The following is a 20,406-nucleotide window of genomic DNA, read 5'->3' as shown; positions in this document are numbered from 1 at the left end:
AAAGAAACGTCTCTGTGGAAGTAAGAAAAAAGACATTTGTGGAATTCTCCCATTGTCTAATGTGCAGTGAGAAAGATGATACAGGTTTTCAGATTCAGAAGATTCATATGATAGATGTGATGCTTGTTTTACTTGTTGTACTTGGGTTGGTTGTTCGGTCGGTCAGTCAGTTTAATTAGTTGGTTGGTTGATTTTTTGGATGGTTGGTTGGTTTGTTCATTGGGTTTTTTTTTTTTTTTTTTGGTTGGTTGGTTGGTTGGTTGGTTGGTTGGTTGGTTGGGTGGTTGGTTGGTTGGTTGGTTGGTTGGTTGGTTGGTTGGTTGGTTGGTTGGTTGGGTGGTTGGTTGGTTGTTTTGGATGAATGGTTGGTTGGTTGGTTGGTTGGTTGGTTGGTTGGTTGGTTGGTTGGTTGGTTAATGTTTTGGATGGTTGGTCGGTTGGTTGGTTGCTTGTTTGTTTTTTGAATGGTGGTTATTTTTTCTAGATGGTTGGTTGGTTAGATTGTTTTTTTTTTTGTTTGTTTGTTTTTGGTTGGTTGTGGTTTTTCTTAATGGTTGGTTGGTTGGTTGTTTTTTGTTGTTTTTTTTAATGGTTGGTTACTTGGTAAGGTGGTTTGGTGTTTTTTTTGTTTTTTGTTTTTTTTGGATAAATTGTTTGTTGGTCGGTTGGTTGGTTAATTGGTTGGTTGGTTGGTTGGTTTTTTTTGTTGTTGTTTTTTTGAATGGTTGGTTACTTGGTTGGTTGTTTTGGTGTGTTTTTTTTGGATGAATTGTTGGTTGGTCGGTTGGTTGGTTAATTGGTTGGTTGGTTGTTTTTTGAATGGTGGTTAATTTTTCTAGATGGTTGGTTGGTTAATTTTTTATTTTTTTTTGGTTATTTATTTGTTGGTTGGTCTTGTTGTTGTTTTTTGTATGGTTGGTTGGTTGGTTGGATAATTGGTTGGTTGGTTGGTTGTTTTTTGAATGTTGGTAAATTTTTCTAGATGGTTCGTTGGTTAGATTGTTTTTTTATAAATGTTTGGTTGTTTTTTGGAAGGTTGGTTGGTTTATAGATTATTGATTTATTTTTTAATGGTTGGTTTTTGTTTTTATTAATGGTTGGTTGGTTGTTTTGTTGGTTGTTGTTTTTTTTTTTTTAATGGTTAGTTGGTTGGTTGTTGTTTTTTTAATGGTTGGTTGGTTGGTTTGTTGGTTGTTGTTTTAATGGTTGGTTGGTTGGTTTGTTGGTTGTTGTTTTTTTTGTTTTTTTTTTTAATGGTTGGTTGGTTGGTTTGTTGGTTGTTGTTTTTTTTTTTTTTTTTTTTTTTAATGGTTGGTTGGTTGGTTTGTTGGTTGTTGTTTTTTTTTTTTTTTTTAATGGTTGGTTGGTTGGTTTGTTGGTTGTTTTTTTAATGGTTGGTTGGTTGGTTTGTTGGTTGTTGTTTTTTTTAGTTTTTTTTTTTTTAATGGTTGGTTGGTTGGTTTGTTGGTTGTTGTTTTTTTTTTTTTTTTTTAATGGTTGGTTGGTTGGTTTGTTGGTTGTTTTTTTAATGGTTGGTTGGTTGGTTTGTTGGTTGTTGTTTTTTTTTTTTTGTTGTTTTTTTGAATGGTTGGTTGGTTGGTTTGTTGGTTGTTTTTTTTAATGTTTGGTTGGTTGGTTTGTTGGTTGTTGTTTTTTGTTTTTTGAATGGTTGGTTGGTTGGTCTGTTTGTTTTTTTTTTTGTTGTTGTTTTTTTAGTGGTTGGTTGGTTTTTTTGGAAGGTTGATTGGTTTTTAGATGGTTGGTTGTTTGTTTGTTTTTTGAATGGTTGGTGTTTTAGTTGGTTGGTTGGTTGGTTGGTTGTTTTTGAATGTTGGTCATTCTTTCTAGATGGTTGGTTGGTTAGATTGTTTTTTATTTATTTATTTATTTATTTATTTATTTATTTATTTATTGTTGGGTGGTTGTTTTTTGGAAGGTTGGTTGTTTTTTTTTTTTTTTTTAATGGTTGGTTACTTGGTTGGTTGGGTTTTTTTTGGAAGTTTGGTTGGTTTTTTGGATGGATGGTTGATTGGTTGGTTGGTTGGTTGGTTGGTTGGTTGGTTGGTTGGTTGGTTGGTTGGATGGATGGTTGGTTGGTTGGTTGGTTGGTTGGTTGGTTGGTTGGTTGGTTGGTTGGTTGGTTGGTTGGTTGGTTGGTTGGTTGGTTGGTTGGTTGGTTGGTTGGTTGGTTGGTTGGTTGGTTGGTTGGTTGGTTGGWTGGATGGTTGGTTGGTTGGTTGGTTGGTTGGTTGGTTGGTTGGTTGGTTGGTTGGTTGGTTGGTTGGTTGGTTGGATGGATGGTTGGTTGGTTGGTTGGTTGGTTGGTTGGTTGGTTGGTTGGTTGGTTGGTTGGTTGGTTGGTTGGTTGGTTGGTTGGTTGGTTGGTTGGWTGGWTGGTTGGTTGGTTGGTTGGTTGGTTGGTTGGTTGGTTGGTTGGTTGGTTGGTTGGTTGGTTGGTTGGTTGGTTGGTTGGTTGGTTGGTTGGTTGGWTGGWTGGTTGGTTGGTTGGTTGGTTGGTTGGTTGGTTGGTTGGTTGGTTGGTTGGTTGGTTGGTTGGTTGGTTGGTTGGTTGGTTTTTTAGACGGTTGTTGGTTGGCAGGATAGATGGGTGGTTGGTTGATTAGTTAGTTAGTAGGATGAATAGAGGAATGTAATGTTTACTGCTCAATAGGATTTCATGTAATGAAGGAATTTAAATAAATATCCAAAAAAGTGCCTTTAACTTTAATCTGATAAATGATTTCCATGCATAAACATGGAAAGTATTGCATGCAGTAAACTTCATAAGCCATTCAGCAATGTTTTTTTTAGAGCAAGACAGCCTTTATTGTTTAAGCCATTTACATTTCGAGAGGCTTTACTTCATTGTGAATACAGTCTGACTACATGCTACTGACAACAATGCATGTATAGAAAGTTAAGCTTTGTGTTTGCTGGAAAACATATTCACACCTTAACACAGTTATCAACCAATCAGAATCAGCTAAGCCATACTGTAGTATACACTGCCATAACTGAAGCATTTGTTTTGATTACAATAGGGCTGCCGTTTCTCAGGAATCATACTCTTTGATGATGAAGATATATACTGTATGCAGATTGAAATCATGAGCCAGTTTAATAAACAACCACTACAGAGTATTGCGTTGTTACACACAAACTGCATGTATTAGGTCAGTGCTGCAGGAGCTTGGTTTGCTGCACCACCTGCTGAACACTTTTAGCTTGTAAGTCGGGGTCTGAGAGTTAGCATATCATCACAGCTAGATTTAACCATAAGCTATGTTAATCTCTAAGATGGAATCATTTTCATAGATAATACTCGCTACTCTTGAGCACTTTCATAAGGGCAACTTTTTACTCATGCTTTGAGTAGTGTTTAGTGCAGATCAGTTTACTCTACTTGCACTACATTTTTTGGCAAGAAATGGTCCCTTTACTTGAGTATGATTTTTCTCTGGTGGGCTCATTCCAGCTGACGGTGGGCTGTTTTTCACTGGCGTTTGCACTGGGTGGTCTAAGAAAGCGCTGAGCAGCAGTTTTAATGTGTTTTGCCTTTGCCAAACGGAACTCCGTCATTAGAGGAAGTGGGAGTCCCATTTAAGCTGCTATTAGCCGTAATGGCTGTTTTTTTTTTTCCTTGCCTGTTGTGCACGCAGTTTCCCAACGCAACAGAAAACCCTGGAATCCCTGCTCCTGCCCGCATGCTTCTGTGGTCTGAGCCTCGTAAAAAAGAGTGCCAGAAACACTCCTTCAGGGACACCTTCAGTTTTAATGCTTTTACTGCGGTGGAGTTGGCAAACACAGTGTGTTATATCCATCTATCTATCTATCTATCTATCTATCTATCTATCTATCTATCTATCTATCTATCTATCTATCTATCTATCTATCTATCTATCTATCTATCTATCTATCTATCTATCTATCTATCTGTCTGTCTGTCTGTCTGTCTGTCTGTCTGTCTGTCTGTCTGTCTGTCTGTCTGTCTGTCTGTCCGTCCGTCCGTCCGTCCGTCCGTCCGTCCGTCCATCCATCATCGTTCTATCTATCTATCTTTCTCTCCGTCCGTCCATTCGTCCATCTATCTATCAATCTATCTATCTATCTATCTATCTATCTATCTATCTATCTATCTATCTATCTATCTATCTATCTATCTATCTATCTATCTATCTATCTATCTATCTATCTTATCTATCTGTCCGTCCGTCCGTCCGTCCGTCCGTCCGTCCTTCCATCCATCCATCCATCCATCCATCCATCCATCCATCCATCCATCCATCCATCCATCCATCCATCCATCCATCCATCCATCCATCCATCCATCCATCCATCCATCCATCCATCATCGTTCTATCTATCTATCTTTCTCTCCGTCCGTTCATTCGTCCATCTATCTATCTATCTATCTATCTATCTATCTATCTATCTATCTATCTATCTATCTATCTATCTATCTATCTATCTATCTATCTTATCTATCTGTCCGTCCGTCCGTCCGTCCATCCGTCCGTCCTTCCATCCATCCATCCATCCATCCATCCATCCATCCATCCATCCATCCATCCATCCATCCATCATCGTTCTATCTATCTATCTTTCTCTCCGTCCGTTCATTCGTCCATCTATCTATCTATCTATCTATCTATCTATCTATCTATCTATCTATCTGTCTGTCTGTCTGTCTGTCTGTCTGTCTGTCTGTCTGTCTGTCTGTCTGTCTGTCTGTCTGTCCGTCCGTCCGTCCGTCCGTCCGTCCGTCCGTCCGTCCGTCCATCCATCATCGTTCTATCTATCTATCTTTCTCTCCGTCCGTCCATTCGTCCATCTATCTATCAATCTATCTATCTATCTATCTATCTATCTATCTATCTATCTATCTATCTATCTATCTATCTATCTATCTATCTATCTATCTATCTATCTATCTATCTATCTTATCTATCTGTCCGTCCGTCCGTCCGTCCGTCCTTCCATCCATCCATCCATCCATCCATCCATCCATCGATCCATCCATCCATCCATCCATCCATCCATCCATCCATCCATCCATCCATCCATCCATCCATCCATCCATCCATCCATCCATCATCGTTCTATCTATCTATCTTTCTCTCCGTCCGTTCATTCGTCCATCTATCTATCTATCTATCTATCTATCTATCTATCTATCTATCTATCTATCTATCTATCTATCTTATCTATCTGTCCGTCCGTCCGTCCGTCCGTCCGTCCGTCCGTCCTTCCATCCATCCATACATCCATCCATCCATCCATCCATCCATCCATCCATCCATCCATCCATCCATCCATCCATCATCGTTCTATCTATCTATCTTTCTCTCCGTCCGTTCATTCGTCCATCTATCTATCTATCTATCTATCTATCTATCTATCTATCTATCTATCTATCTATCTATCTATCTATCTATCTATCTATCTATCTATCTATCTATCTATCTATCTATCTATCTATCCATCTATCTATCTATCATTTACAATAATATTCATTATATATTAATATAATAATTATGTATTGATTAATTTATTAAATAATGTATTCATTAATTATACAATAACAATAATATTCCACTTCAGATGTTTTACTTTCTAAAAATAGACAAAACACAACTGTCTTCAAAAATGTAATTACCATGGTCATTATACTGTAGTTGTACTCTAAAATTGTTTAAACAACAACAACAAAAATGAAACATCCTAATATACCCCTAAGTGCTGCATTTACAATACTGACTTATTTCTTCATTTTCTTCATTCTTCATCGTCTACATTTAAATAATGAATTATTTTACACCAAGGACAAAATTAATTTTGTTGTAGATACATTTTTTTGTACTTTAAATGCTAGCATTTTTCCCAAATAATTATGACACGAATGAATGAAAAATAATTAAACTATTTTTATATAATGATATTATATTCTAATAATATAACAATTTATATTATATTATTATTATTTTAATTATATTATATATAAATTATATTTTCTCATAAAATAAATCCTAAAGAGCCTTAAAAGTTTAGTCCAAAAACAAATAGGTGTAATTAATGTGCCGATGCTCTTTTTTAAGGGTATACAAAAATAATGAGTACAATGCACTCAGAAAAAATCAGCAAAAAGCCTCTATTCACATGACTATTATTTGAAACTAAAAATAAAAATGCTTATTTTTATTACTAAAGGCTTTTTCACTTATTTTTCCAGTGCTTTGGTCAGGACTCTTTTTCTGCATGCCTTACAAATATATTTTACAACGTGCTTGTCTTTTGTAACTCTCTTTTAACTGTGCTCCACTCCAGGTTCAGTCTGTATGCGGTGGACAGTCGCGGCAGTCGTTCGGATGTGAGTTTTGTGAGCGTCCGCACCTCCTGCCCGATGGTGGATGACAGTAAAGCAGAAGGTACTTCACTCCATCACACGTGTGAATATCCTCATGGCACTCTATCTGAGTCTGCCTGTTAAGCATTACGTCATCCAGAGACTTTCCTAGAGCAGAATTCACAGCTCTGAGTCTGCAGCAGGATGAATCACGGCACTCGCGAATCAATATCACAAGAAGAAAAAAAAGAGCAGAACACAAAGTTCAGTCCAAGGAAAGAAGTGCAAAACTCAAAGAAATGATCAAAGCGTGTTAGGAAATCTTATCTTTGCTTCTATTTCGGTTGCGGAAAAAAGCTGCACTTAGATTGTTTCATTAAATGTGCACTTTTAGCACAATGTGTACAAATTATAATAGAAAGAGAACACTTGATAATAACTACACACTATAAATCATTTATTAAGCATTAGCAAATAATTATTTAAGCATTCTGGATGATCTTAAAAACCACCTGCTACTCTAAAATAACTGCTTTGTAATAGTGCAATACATAACTTAGTAGTGAAAAATGAATCATTAACAAAGTATGACAACACGATCATTAGACACATTATACATAAGCTTAAAAGTGAAGAGTTCAGCATCTCTACTCTAGATGTTGTTATAAATGGCTTACTAACATATATTAATGTAGAGTTAATGCTTTACTAATGATTGACTATTTGCTAATGCTTAATAAATGATTTAAAGTGTGCAGTTATTCCACTATATTATATTATATTATATTATGTTATATTATATTATATTATATTATATTATATTATATTATATTATATTATATTACATTACATTATATTATATTATATCATATTATATCATATTATATTACATTATATATTTTATTTTATTCAATATATTATTATATTATATTATATTATATTATATTATATTATATTATATTATATTATATTATATTATAGTATATTATATTATGTTATATTATATTATATTATATCATATTATATCATATTATATCATATTACATTATATATTTTATTTTATTCAATATATTATTATATTATATTATATTATATTATATTATATTATGTTATATTATATTATATTATATTATATTATATTATATTATATTATATTATATTATATTATATTATATTATATTATATTATATTATATTATATTACATTATATTATATTATATTATATTATATCATATCATATTATATCATATTACATTATATATTTTATTTTATTAAATATATTATTATATTATATTATATTATATAATATAATAGTATAGTATATTATGTTATGTTATATTATATAATATTATATAATATTATATTATATTATATTATATTATAATATATTATATTATATCATATTATATCATATTACATTATATATTTTATTTTATTCAATATATTATTATATTATATTATATTATATTATATTATATTATATTATATTATATTATATTATATTATATTGTATTATATAATGTTATGTTATATTATATTATATTATATTATATTATGATATATTATATTATATTATATTATATTATATTATATTATATTATATTATATTATATTATATCATATTATATCATATTACATTATATATTTTATTTTATTAAATATATTATTATATTATATTATATTATATTATTTTTTATTATATTATATTATATTATATTTTATATTTTATATTTTTATTTTTTTTATTATATAATTTTTAATTTAATTTAATTTAATTTTTTATTTTATTTTGAGTAGTACCAAAATACTGAATAATAAACAGCCAGCATTGCACTTTGTAATGTCCATTTCAATTGTTGTTTTGATATCATACACGGAGTACGCTTATGTTAAATTGTTGAATAACTTATTAAGCATCTTAAAGGGATAATTCACCCCTAACATTTTGTCTTCATTTATTCATCATTTACTTGCGTCAAACCTTTACAAGTTTCTTTCTGTTGAACATAAGCAAATCAATTTAAAAGAAAACGTCCATTGTATTTGCATGTCCTACTATGCAAGTCAATAGTTACTGGTTTCCGGCTGTCTTCGAAATTCCTCCTTCTGTGTTCAGCAGAAGAAAGAAACTCATATAGGTTTGGAAATCACTTGAGGATGAGTTGATAATGGGAATATTTGCATTTCTTCACTTTGATTGCAATGCTAACTGTTTTATTTAGTTATTAAATTGGACAAATTAGGCATTAAAAATAAACTCATGCAATACATAACAAATACACTCTACTGTTCAGCTAAAAGCTTGTAATATAAATCTAAAAAGCACATAGTTATAATTTCAGTCCTGTTTAATGTGCAGTTTATATGCTGAAGTGTATTTCTTTTTCCCAAGGTTTCACAAAACGTGTCAATAACCAATCAATAAAATCTGTTTATGTTTAATGTCATGTTTAACCCATAAATTGACTAAAAACTTTCAGGTGATCTAGCTAAAATGTTGAGTTTAGATTTCCAATTTTCAGTATTTTGTCCTCTCACAGAGATCGCAGACAAAGTTTACAACCTGTATAATGGCTACACGAGTGGAAAGGAGCAGCAGACGGCCTATAACACCCTGATGGAGATCTCTCCGCCGCTGCTGTATCGCGTTCAGCATCACTACAACTCACACTATGAGAAGTTTGGAGACTTTGTGTGGAGAAGTGAAGATGAGCTCGGACCCAGGTACTCTACCTGCATCTCCCAAATCTCATTTAATTCTGTTCTGAGAACAGTCGAATGCATTTTAATCTTGCACTGTAGTTTAAAAACTCGTAGCTTTCATTTTTGGTATGACACTCATTAAAATATTCATTGGAAAAAATAACTAGAGTGTTAGTAGCGGTTATTGTAAGAGTTTTATGACCTAAAAAGTATTATGCTGCAAAAATCAAGACATTAAATTTGCCATAGACTGCAAAAAAAAAAAAGCTTTTCTTTGAATTTTAGCCTTGTTTTGGTGCAAATATCTCAAAAAATCTTAAATCAGAAAGCGTTTTTAGACAAGCAATAAATATTGTCTTGTTCTCAGAAATATTGAGTCAAAACTCAATTAAAACAAGCAATATAATTGGTCAACAGGGTGGGCTAAAATAATCTTACTTTATAGTAAAAAACAAGATTATTTTGCTTACACTTTTGGCAGATTATTGGCATATCAATATTATAAGGCATATAATATTTAGACAAATGATATGTGGGGAATAAAACCCGACAAGCTTATTGGCAGCTTGACATGAACACTGTTATATATGCTTTGATCTGTGAACAAAAAAAACAAAAGAAATAACGTCTGGATGTACTTTATCCTGCTTATTACACGGCTACTTGCCACACAAGTGCCTCGGGGGCTGGATTCGGCCCGTGGGCCACCGATTGAATAGCCCTGCTGTAGACTATTGAATATAAAATAGCCTAAAGGGGCTAATAATTTTGTCCCTAAAATGTTTTTATTTTTCATTTTTTTATTTAAACTGCTTTTATTCTAGCCTAAATAAAACAAATAAGACTTTTTCCAGAACAAAATAAATATTATCAGACATACTGTGAAAATTTCCTTGCTCTGTTAAACATCATTTGGGAAATATTTAAAAAAATAAAATAAAGTTCAAAGGAGGGCTAATAATTCTGACTTCAACTGTATATATGAAGCAGCTAGCGATATGATAAAATTCACCATTATCACAATGCCATTATGATCTGATTTAGACTCCATTCAACAAATATGTTACGGTTAAATATAATTATATTTCTTTAAGTGTCAGGTAAAGCTCAGTCTTTTACTATTGATTAATGTAAATGCAATTAATTTGCTCTAATATTATAGCCATGCCAATTCTCTGGTGTTATGTAATTAGTTTACATGTGATAGTCATTCATATTTAATTGGTGCTTTAAGTAGTAGTAAAGAGGAAAGAGTTATGCTGTTGACTTACTGCTGTTTAAACTGAGGTGCATATACAGCGATTTGAGCCACAACAACAGCAGTTATGAGAGGACTTTCTTGATAGACTGGAAACAATATGAAAGACGAGCCTTTGTTTCTTATTGACAGTAGCAAAACACAAATCTTGTGGTGACTGGACAGGAGCTGTGCTATATAATGTGGAGTGAAGTTTCCTTCACACATCAGCTGAAACGCCAGAGACTAAATGATTGATCTTGGGGTTTCAGAGTCAATATTGATTCAGTCAGTGAAGATGTAAAGCTAGACACTGTAATGAAAGACCCTTACCAGCGTGTACTTTTACACCCCTACTATTATATTACGTTTACCTTTTCTTATTTTCCATGAGAAATATAACATGCTGTTTGTTTGTTGTTGTTTTTTTGTTTTGTGTCTCATTCATTCATTTTCCTGTCGGCTTAGTCTCTTTATTAATCCGGGGTCACCACAGCGGAATGAACCGCCGATTTATCCAGCAAGTTTTTACGCAGCGGATGCCCTTCCAGCCACAACCCATCTCTGGGAAATGTTTTGTGTCTCTTTAAATGCAAATGAGCTGCTGCTTGTGGGGGGAAAATCGAAAGCAGTTTGGTTTCAAAAAACTTTCATTTAGTGAATGCAGGGCTACGGGGTCTATACATTTATGCTAATAAGGTAGTGTCCTTAAAAAGTCATGGGCGGGCCCAGTTTACAGGAATCAGTAAACTGTATGTCAATCAGGGTTGTGTTTATGCTAATACAACCGTGTTCATCATCATTCATGAGAGAGGCCTGTAAAATATGTGAAACTTTTTTTCCTCTATCATGATGTATATCCACTTGAAATGCTCCTAAAATTAGTTTAAAAAAAATGTGTGACAGTGCATAATTTTATCCTTTGAAAACTGATTGACTTGTTTAAAGATGGGTGATGCTAGTAAAATGGCAAAATATTGATAAACGGATAAAGGAAGAGTAGAAATGAGATAAGAACCCTTAAGAACTGATAGCCCTGCCATAAAGAACTGATAGCCTCGGCATTAAGAAATTATATCCCCGCCCTAAATAACTGATAGCCCCTCCCTAAATTATTAATAGCAATGTCCTGAAAGATTGATAGCCCCACCTTCAATGAATGATAGCTCTGCCTTTGATGACTGATAGCCCCGCCTTAAATAACTGATAGCCCCTCCCTAAATTATTAATAGCAATGTCCTGAAAGACTGATAGCCCCACCCTCAATGAATGATAGCTCTGCCTTTGATGACTGATAGCCCCGCCTTAAATAACTGATAGCTCCTCCCTAAATAACTGGTAGCCTCATCCTAAATGACTGATAGACCCTCCCAAAATGACTGATAGCCCCTATCTAAATTTTTGATAGCTCTGCCCTAAATGATTGATAGTTCGCCCTAAATGACTGATAGCCCCTCCCTAAATGACTGATAGCCCCTCCCTAAATGACTGATAGCCCCTATCTAAATTTTTGATAGCTCTGCCCTAAATGATTGATAGTTCGCCCTAAATGACTGATAGCCCCTCCCTAAATGACTGATAGCTCTGCCCTAAATGACAGATGACCACGCCCTAAATATGTAATAGCCCCTCCTTAAATGATTGATAACTCTGCCCTGAATGACTGATAGCTCCACCCTAAATGATTGATAGCTCCGCCCTAAATTACTGATAGCCCCTCCCTAAATGATTGATAGCTCTGCCCTACATAAATGATAACCCCGCTCTAAATGACTGATAGCTCCACCCTTAAAAAATGGGATCCCTGAACTAAATGATTGATAACTCCGCCCAAAATAAATGGTAACCCTGAACTAAATGACCTATAGCTCTGCCCTAAAAAAATTGTAACCCGCCCTAAATGACCTATAGCTCTGCCCTAAAGAAATGATAACCCCGTCCTAAAGAAAGATAAACCCACCCTAAAGAAATGATAACCCCACCCTAAAGAAATGATAACCCCGCCCTAAAGAAATGATAACCCCACCCTAAAGAAATGATAACCCCGTCCTAAAGAAAGATAAACCCACCCTAAAGAAATGATAACCCCACCCTAAAGAAAGATAACCCCGCACTAAAGAAAGATAACCCCGCCCTAAAGAAAGATAACCCCGCCCTAAAGAAATGATAACCCCGTCCTAAAGAAAGATAAACCCACCCTAAAGAAATGATAACCCCGCCCTAAAGAAAGATAACCCCGCCCTAAAGAAATGATAACCCCGTCCTAAAGAAAGATAAACCCACCCTAAAGAAATGATAACCCCGCCCTAAAGAAAGATAACCCCGCACTAAAGAAAGATAACCCCGCCCTAAATGACTGATAGCCCTGCCCTAAATGTTCGATTGCTGCGCCCTAAATGGCTAATAGCTCCACCCTAAATAACTGATTGCTCCTCCCTAAATTACTAATAGCTATGCCCCGAAAGACTCATAGCCCCACCCTCAATGAATGATAGCTCTGCTTTAATGACTGATAGCCCCGCCTTAAATAACTGATAGCTTCTCCTTAAATAACTGGTAGCCACGTCCAAAATGACTGATAGCCCCTCCCTAAATGACTGATAGCCCCTCCCTAAATGACTGATAGCCCCTCCCTAAATGATTGATAACTCTGCCCTAAATAACTGATAGCCCCTCCGTAAGTGATTAATAGCTCCACCCTAAATGATTGATAGTTCTGCCCTAAATAACTGATAACCCCGCTCTAAATGACTGATAGCTCCACCCTTAAGAAATGGTAACCCTGAACTAAATGATCGATAGCTTCGCCCTAAATAAATGATAACCTCACCATAAATGACAGATAGCTCAGCCCTAAAAAAAAATTATAACCCGCCCTAAATTACCTATAGCTCCGCCCTAAAGAAATGATAACCCAGCCCTTTATAATAGATATCTCCGCCCTAAAGGAATGATAACCCCGCCCTTAATGATCGATAGCTCAGCCCTAAAGAAATGATAACCGCACTCTAAGTGACTGATAGTCTAACAGAGGCCAGCTAGTAAGTGCTGTGCAGGTAAACCTCACTCCTCTGACCACTAAATGTGCTCTAGCGGCAGATGCTGGAGGCCACAGTGTTTAACTTCCTTGTTAGAGCAACCGACTACCATGCGGAAAGTTGCCAGTTCGATCCCAGCTTGAAGCGGCTTAGTTGGTGTAGGACCGGCAGGGTTACAATAGCTCCGCCCTAAATAAATGATAGCTCCGCCCTAAAGAAATCCCATGACCAGTAATAAAAAAAAATAACAATAATAATAATTTTAATTCAGTATGGAAGGTTTTGGTTTTTGATAAAAGATTATGACGGCAAATTATTATTTTTTTTTACAAAATAATGAAGTGCACTGGTACATGATTTATAACAAGCACTACTATATTAACAACAGGAAGAGCATATTATGATTTGCCTGTAAGTATCAGATTGCTTTATCATTGTACACTGATGCACAATTAAATGTTGTCGGTGCTGATGTACTGTAGTTTTAGTGGAGAGTGTGTGTGTTTTTCCCTCACGCCGGCCCCTGCTCCAGGAGTTTGCCATCCTAAACTCTGGCTGAGTGTTTGTGTAATCTGTGCTCTGGAATGAAACAGAGACCACCAATTACACTGCAGTTCCTCTTCTCGTAAGAGGCCAATAATCCTTATGAGTATCAACACAGGCTTTGCTTTAGCAATATCATGTTGTGTTTTTTAGGAAGCAAGTAATGTTTGTCTTATAATAGGTTATGTTGTGTAAGGAAGTTCTTTTTAAAGTGGATTTGTATCATATTGTGAGCTTGAAGATTCTAAGGAAATAATGTACTGCATGTTTTTTCCTATTTATTAGCTCATTAAAATCATGAGAAAATAAAATCATTAAATTATCAAAAAATGCAAATTCAAATAAATAAATGTTTTAATATATTACTCAAATTACTCAAACTGCTGTCTTTAAAGGCTCCTGTTATTTTTTACATCCTGCAGACTCTGAGACTGAAAATAGTATTTGGATCATTCTTTTTTATTGTGTTTAATTTTATTTATTTATTTTTGTTTATTGTGTTTTTTGTTTTATTTATTTAATTAATATTTTTTTATATACATACATTTTTATTGTATAATTTTATTTCTGTTTTGTTAATTTTATTATTTATTTATTTTATTGTATTGTTCATAGTTTTTATTATTCATTTTTAATTATTTTTTTATTTTTTTGTTTATAATTTTATTTTTATTTCATTTATTTTATTTCATTTCTAGTTTATTTGTATTATTTTATTTGTTTTTTGTTTATTTATATTGTATTTTTTTACATTTTATTTATTTTATATTATATTTTATTTTTGTATTTTTATTGTATATTTTATTTATTTTTACTTTATTAGTTTGTTTTTTTATTTATTTTTATTTTATTTTATTCATTATTTTCTATTTTATTTTATCTTATTATCTATTTATTTATTTTATTTTATTTTTATTTTATTTATTGTTATTTATTTTTTTATTTTAAAGTATTGATATTTATTTATTTGTTATTAATAATGTATTTATGTTTAGTTAAATTTTTATTTTATTTGTAATTTAAATTAATTTTTATTATTATTTTAAAGTTTTACAAATGCAAAGAACCTCAGCTTTACCTGCATGGTGCAGGTGGATAAAAAATCACTAAATCATCATCAAATAAAAAAAGAGCATAAAAATAAAATAAATAAATAAATAAATGTCTTAATATTTTCGAGACAAAAAGTAAAAAAAATTGTTTGTAAAATAAATGCAGAAAAAAACATGTCCATGAACATAAAACAATTTCAATAAGTTCTTTAAATTAGATGCTTTGCATTAATTTATTCAGTTTAATATAATTTATTATTATTATTATTATTATTATTATTATTGCCTTTTGGTTTCTGTAAATTAAATTAAATTAAATTAAATTAAATTAAATTAAATTAAATTAAATTAAATTAATAGAACAGAACAGAACAGAACAGATCAGAACAGAACAGAACAGAACAGAACAGAACAGAACAGAACAAATCAGAATAGAATAGAATAGAATGTCTAAATCTGAAAATGGGTGAAATAATAATATCAAACATATTCCTATACTGTAGATACAGTGCTCCACATATATGAGTACATCCCTCACAAATCTCTCATTTAAATTCATATTTACTATAGGAAGATTTACAATATTATATTTGTGCATATCCAGTAGATTATTCTGTACTGAGGCCGAATCTGCGGCTTATCTAACAAAACAACTTATGATAACGCACAGCATGATTTTTCACACTGACACTGTTTCTCTGCTGACCACAGGAAGGCCCATTTGATCTTGAAGCGCACGGATCGGATCAGCCTGTTCTGCCGCTCGCTGCTGCGCAGCGGTTTCATCCAGAGCCGAACAGAAAGTGTCCCGTATCTGCTGTGCCGAAATGAAGACTCCCGACCCAGCAGCTCTCTGTGGCACAGTGCGCTTCATGAGAGCCGACTGGTGTGTCTGGAGAAGCTGATTTCAGTGCAGCGCAACATTTACGGCAAGTCAAAGCTACGATGAGACTGGAGATGCTCGGACTCAAACTGCTGTCTTTATAGGCTCCAGTGATTTCCTACATCCTGCAGACTCTGAGACTCAGAAGAGCTTTTGGTTTGTTTTTATTTTGTTTTATTTATTTATATTTTATTTTTATTCATTATTATAATCTAGTTTTGTTTTGCTCATTATTTTCCATTTAATTTGTTTTGTATTTTTATATACATTTTTATAATCATATGTTTATTTATTTGTTTTTTTTTTGTTTCATTGTATTTAATGTTTATTTTATTTATATAAAATTTATTTATTCTATTATTTTTTTATTTATTATTTTCGTTTTTCTTTTTTAGTATTTTTATATTTATTTTAATTAGTTTTTATTAATTTTTTATTTTAGTAATTTTAATTTATTTTATTTTGTTTTATTCATAATTTTCTATTTTCTTTATTTGACATTTTATTTATTTTTAATTGTTTATTATTTTATTTTTAATGAAAATTTTATTTTTCTGAAATATATTTACTTTATTATTTTGTTATTTATTTTATCTTATTTATTATTTGCTGAATACATTTTTAGTATTTTGTTTTATTTTTATATTTATTTTTTAAAAGTTTTTATTTATTTATTATTTTATTTTATTGTACATAATTTCTATTTATTTATATTCAATTTAAGTATTTTATTAGTTTTTATTTATTTTATTTTATTAATTTTTAAATTTCTTTCATTTTATTTATTTTACTATATTTTACTATATTTATTTATTTATTTATCTGTTTGTTTGTTTATTTATTTATTATTTTATTTTATTTAGTTGTTTTTCAATATTTGTTTTATTTTCCTTGTAAATTATTTTCTTTTTCATTTTAACTTATTTATTATATACTTATTTATTTTTAATTTAATTTTATTTATTATTTATTAAGTTTTATTTAAGATTTTTATCTGTTTGTTTTTAATTTTTTTATTTATCTTATTATTTATTGATTTGTTTTTATTTTACTTTTAATTTAAATTCAAACTTAACCTAATTTAAATAATTTTTTTTATATATATTTTTATCTCCTAATGTTTTTATTTAGTATTTTTGGTATTATTTACTGATTGTTTTATTTTGAATTGAATTGAATTGAATTGAATTGAATTGAATTGAATTGAATTGAATTTAATTTAATTTAATTTAATTTAATTTAATTTAATTTAATTTAATTTAATTTAATTTAACTTAATTATTTTGGAGTTTTCCAAATGCAGAGAGCCTCGGATAATAGAAGACAGCTTTATTTATTAGTTCCTTTTTTATTTTAATAATCCTTTCCCTTGTAAGGACGTCAGTTTTCGGTCGACTTTTTTCGCGAATGTAAGAATTTACCTGCATGGTGCTGCAGATCTCCAAAAACCAGGTTCCCTGATACTCATTTTGCAAACATATCTCTTGGAATATCTAGCCAAGCGGGACGAGGACGGCGGTAATCCTTCTTTTCTATTCAACCCTTTTTGACATTGATTCTAGCAATCTTTTTTAATAGTTTTGCCATAATTAATAAAAAAACTGTTATTGGGGTCACAGTAAATGCTTTGGAGAACAAGTATAGTCCTGTCACGCATTTGATCTGTAGCCGAACGAATGTTTCTTTACAGTGTCCAAAGAAAAGAGATGAGCCAATCAGAGCCATAGTTTTCATCAAACTGAATCCTGATTGGCTACTAAAGAAAACATCATGCAGAAAAGCTGGTCTGGGAACAGTGTGTTGTTTCCAATGGTAAGACTTTAGCCTCAACACGTTTTCAGTACGTTGCTATATTCCATAATATATTCATCGTGATAGTTACTTATGCTATTGTACATACAATTGTAAATGCAGTATGTAATAAGTGAATATGACTTTTGTGTGGGTGGGGGGAGTGGGGGGTCTATTAAATATGTATATAGAATCTCAAAATGTTTTCTTTGAGTTATTTAAAATATGTGAACTATCTATTAAATCAAGGTAAAACTGTGCTTATGGTATGTTTGCTGGCAAATCTAACACAACGGAAGTTGAACAATCTCAATATGAATTCAGTGCAAATTTAGGCATGTAAATTTGTATTGTATTTAATTTTATTTCTTATTATTTATTTTCATTTATTATATATTTAATAAATTATTTATTTTTATTTATTTTATTTATTATTTATGTTTGAATTTATTTTGTTTTATTCAATACAAAAAGTATCAAATTATCAGAGCGGTGAGGTCAAATAATCTCAGTCTGAATGCAGTGTAAATTTATGTGTGTAATCTTTGTATTATATTTTACATTATTATTTATCTTTTATGTTTATTTTTTATGTATTCATTTTAATTGATTACATTTAAAAATAAATGTATTTATAATTATTTTATTTTATTTTATGTTTACTGATTTTGAATTTTGAATTTTGAATTTATTTAATTTAATTTAATTTAATTTAATTTAATTTAATTTAATTTAATTTAATTTAATTTAATTTAATTTATTTAATACAAAAATTATAAAGTTATCCCAGCAGTAAAGTCGAATATTTGCATGTGTAATTTTTGTACTATATTTATTATTAATTATTAATTAATATTAATAATATTTGTATTTTTATGTTTATCTTTAATTTATTACTTTTATTTGATTACATTTAATGTTTATTTTAGTTATCTAATTATATTATTTTAGTTATATTTTATTTATTTATTATTTTTTATTAATTATATTTATTGTTTATTTTTAATTCATTAACTTTAAATGATTACAGTTAATAAATTATTTATTTATTAGTATTTTATTTATTTTTATTTATTTCGTATGTTATTTTGTGTTTTATTTAATTTAAATTTATTCAATACAAAAATGTTTGTTGTCACAGCAATGAGGTCGAATAATCTTAATATGAATGTAATACAAATTTGCATGTGTATTTTTTGTATTATATTTTATTTGATTTATTATTAATATTATTTATATTTTCTATGTTTATTTTTAATTTATTAATTATTTAAAAAAAAAAAAAAAAAATATATATATATATATATATATATATATATATATATATATATATGTATTAAAGATTTTATTTATATTTTATGTTAATTCATTTTGTTTATTAATTGTGTTTTATTTAATTTTTTTATTCAATACAAAAGTAATGAAGTTATCACATCGGTGAAGTCACAATCTCAGTATGAATGTAGTGCAAATTTATGTGTGTAATTTTTTAAAATACATTTTATTTTATTTATTATTATTTATTTTATTTTTATTTTTTCTTATAATTAATAATAAGTTTTTTTAACATTTATTACTATTTTATTTATTTTTGTATCTTATTTTATTTGTTTTATTATTTTTTTATAAATTTTATTTTTGATAAATATCTATTTATTGTTATTTTGTTTATTTTATGTTTTATTTGGAATTAAATTTATTTATTTATGTTGAATTATATTATATTATATTATATTATATTATATTATATTATATTATATTATATTATATTATATTATATTACATTCAATGCATTGTTTTTATTTATGTTTTATTATTATTTTTAATTTTATCATTTTAATTTCTTATATTTACTAAATTATTTATTTATCATTTTATTTAATTTTAATTTTATATTTAATTTTATTTTACATTTTATTTTATTAATTAAGGTTTTATATTATATTATATTATATTATATTATATTATATTATATTATATTATATTCAATACAAACATTATAAAGTTATCGCAAAACATAGTTATGGCTTTAATAAACACTATTTTTTTTTCTTTCCTGTGAGTGATCCATCTTGACCTTATCAAACAAATGAATCAATACATGCACGATGAAAGCCCTCGTAAATTAAAGCCCTTTCAAATATAGCTAAAGATTCATTTACAGAGCTGAAAACCTACAACTTTCACATTTAGAGGTTGGCTTGGGAAACCGATATAGACTTATAAAGAAAGCGAAGGATTATATGACACAAAAAAGCACAAGTCATCAGTTACTTGAAGCTGATCAAAGTTCTTGCTTCGACAGTCAATGTCACGTCTGTGTATTAAGAGAAGAAATCTATCTGTGGTCTGTTTCTCATTGTGAAGCATCTGGTGAAGCCAAACAATCAAATCACTGTTTCTGATCAGAGTTTGTTGTGATTTTTAACAATCTCCATCACATGTAGCTGCTCATTTAGGCTTATTCGACACTGTAAAACCTAAATAGTTAAGGTAACTCAAACCCAAAATCCAACTGATAGACTTCATATTTCTAACGTCCACACAACGCCAAGCTGTAACATTATTAGACATTGATGTTTGGTTGATTTTAGGTTGGACGTTGCACATTGATGTTGGCCTGACGTTGAGTTCTGATGTCAAACTGACTTTCTTTTCCAAACACAATGTAATGCCCTCACGACCTTGAGGTACACCATCAATCTGATGTCATGTTGACGTCTCGTTCCTGCTGGGTGTTAAACACCATTTTGGTCAACATACAGTAAACAACCGTCATCTTCTTATCAGGGACCTCCATCTCCAGTCTCTGGGTC

General features: G+C 30.6%; 1 protein-coding gene across 1 annotated transcript in view; it reads left to right on the top strand.

Moving 5' to 3' along the window:
• The window catches only part of astn2 (astrotactin 2), a 574,772-nt gene extending 558,742 nt beyond the window's left edge, over nucleotides 1-16,030 (top strand). Inside the window, exons 21-23 of the mRNA XM_073951693.1 lie at nucleotides 6,325-6,425; nucleotides 8,884-9,067; nucleotides 15,628-16,030. Coding sequence (XP_073807794.1) covers nucleotides 6,325-6,425; nucleotides 8,884-9,067; nucleotides 15,628-15,865 — 523 coding nt within the window. The 3' untranslated portion in view covers nucleotides 15,866-16,030. The remainder of the gene's footprint in view (nucleotides 1-6,324; nucleotides 6,426-8,883; nucleotides 9,068-15,627) is intronic.
• Nucleotides 16,031-20,406: the final 4,376 nt, after the last annotated feature.

This window comes from Danio rerio, chromosome 5 (genome assembly GCF_049306965.1).
Source record: "Danio rerio strain Tuebingen ecotype United States chromosome 5, GRCz12tu, whole genome shotgun sequence".
Taxonomy (NCBI): domain Eukaryota; kingdom Metazoa; phylum Chordata; class Actinopteri; order Cypriniformes; family Danionidae; genus Danio; species Danio rerio.
The sequence above is the reverse complement of the archived record's forward strand: the minus strand, read 5'-3'. Positions and strand labels throughout refer to the sequence as shown.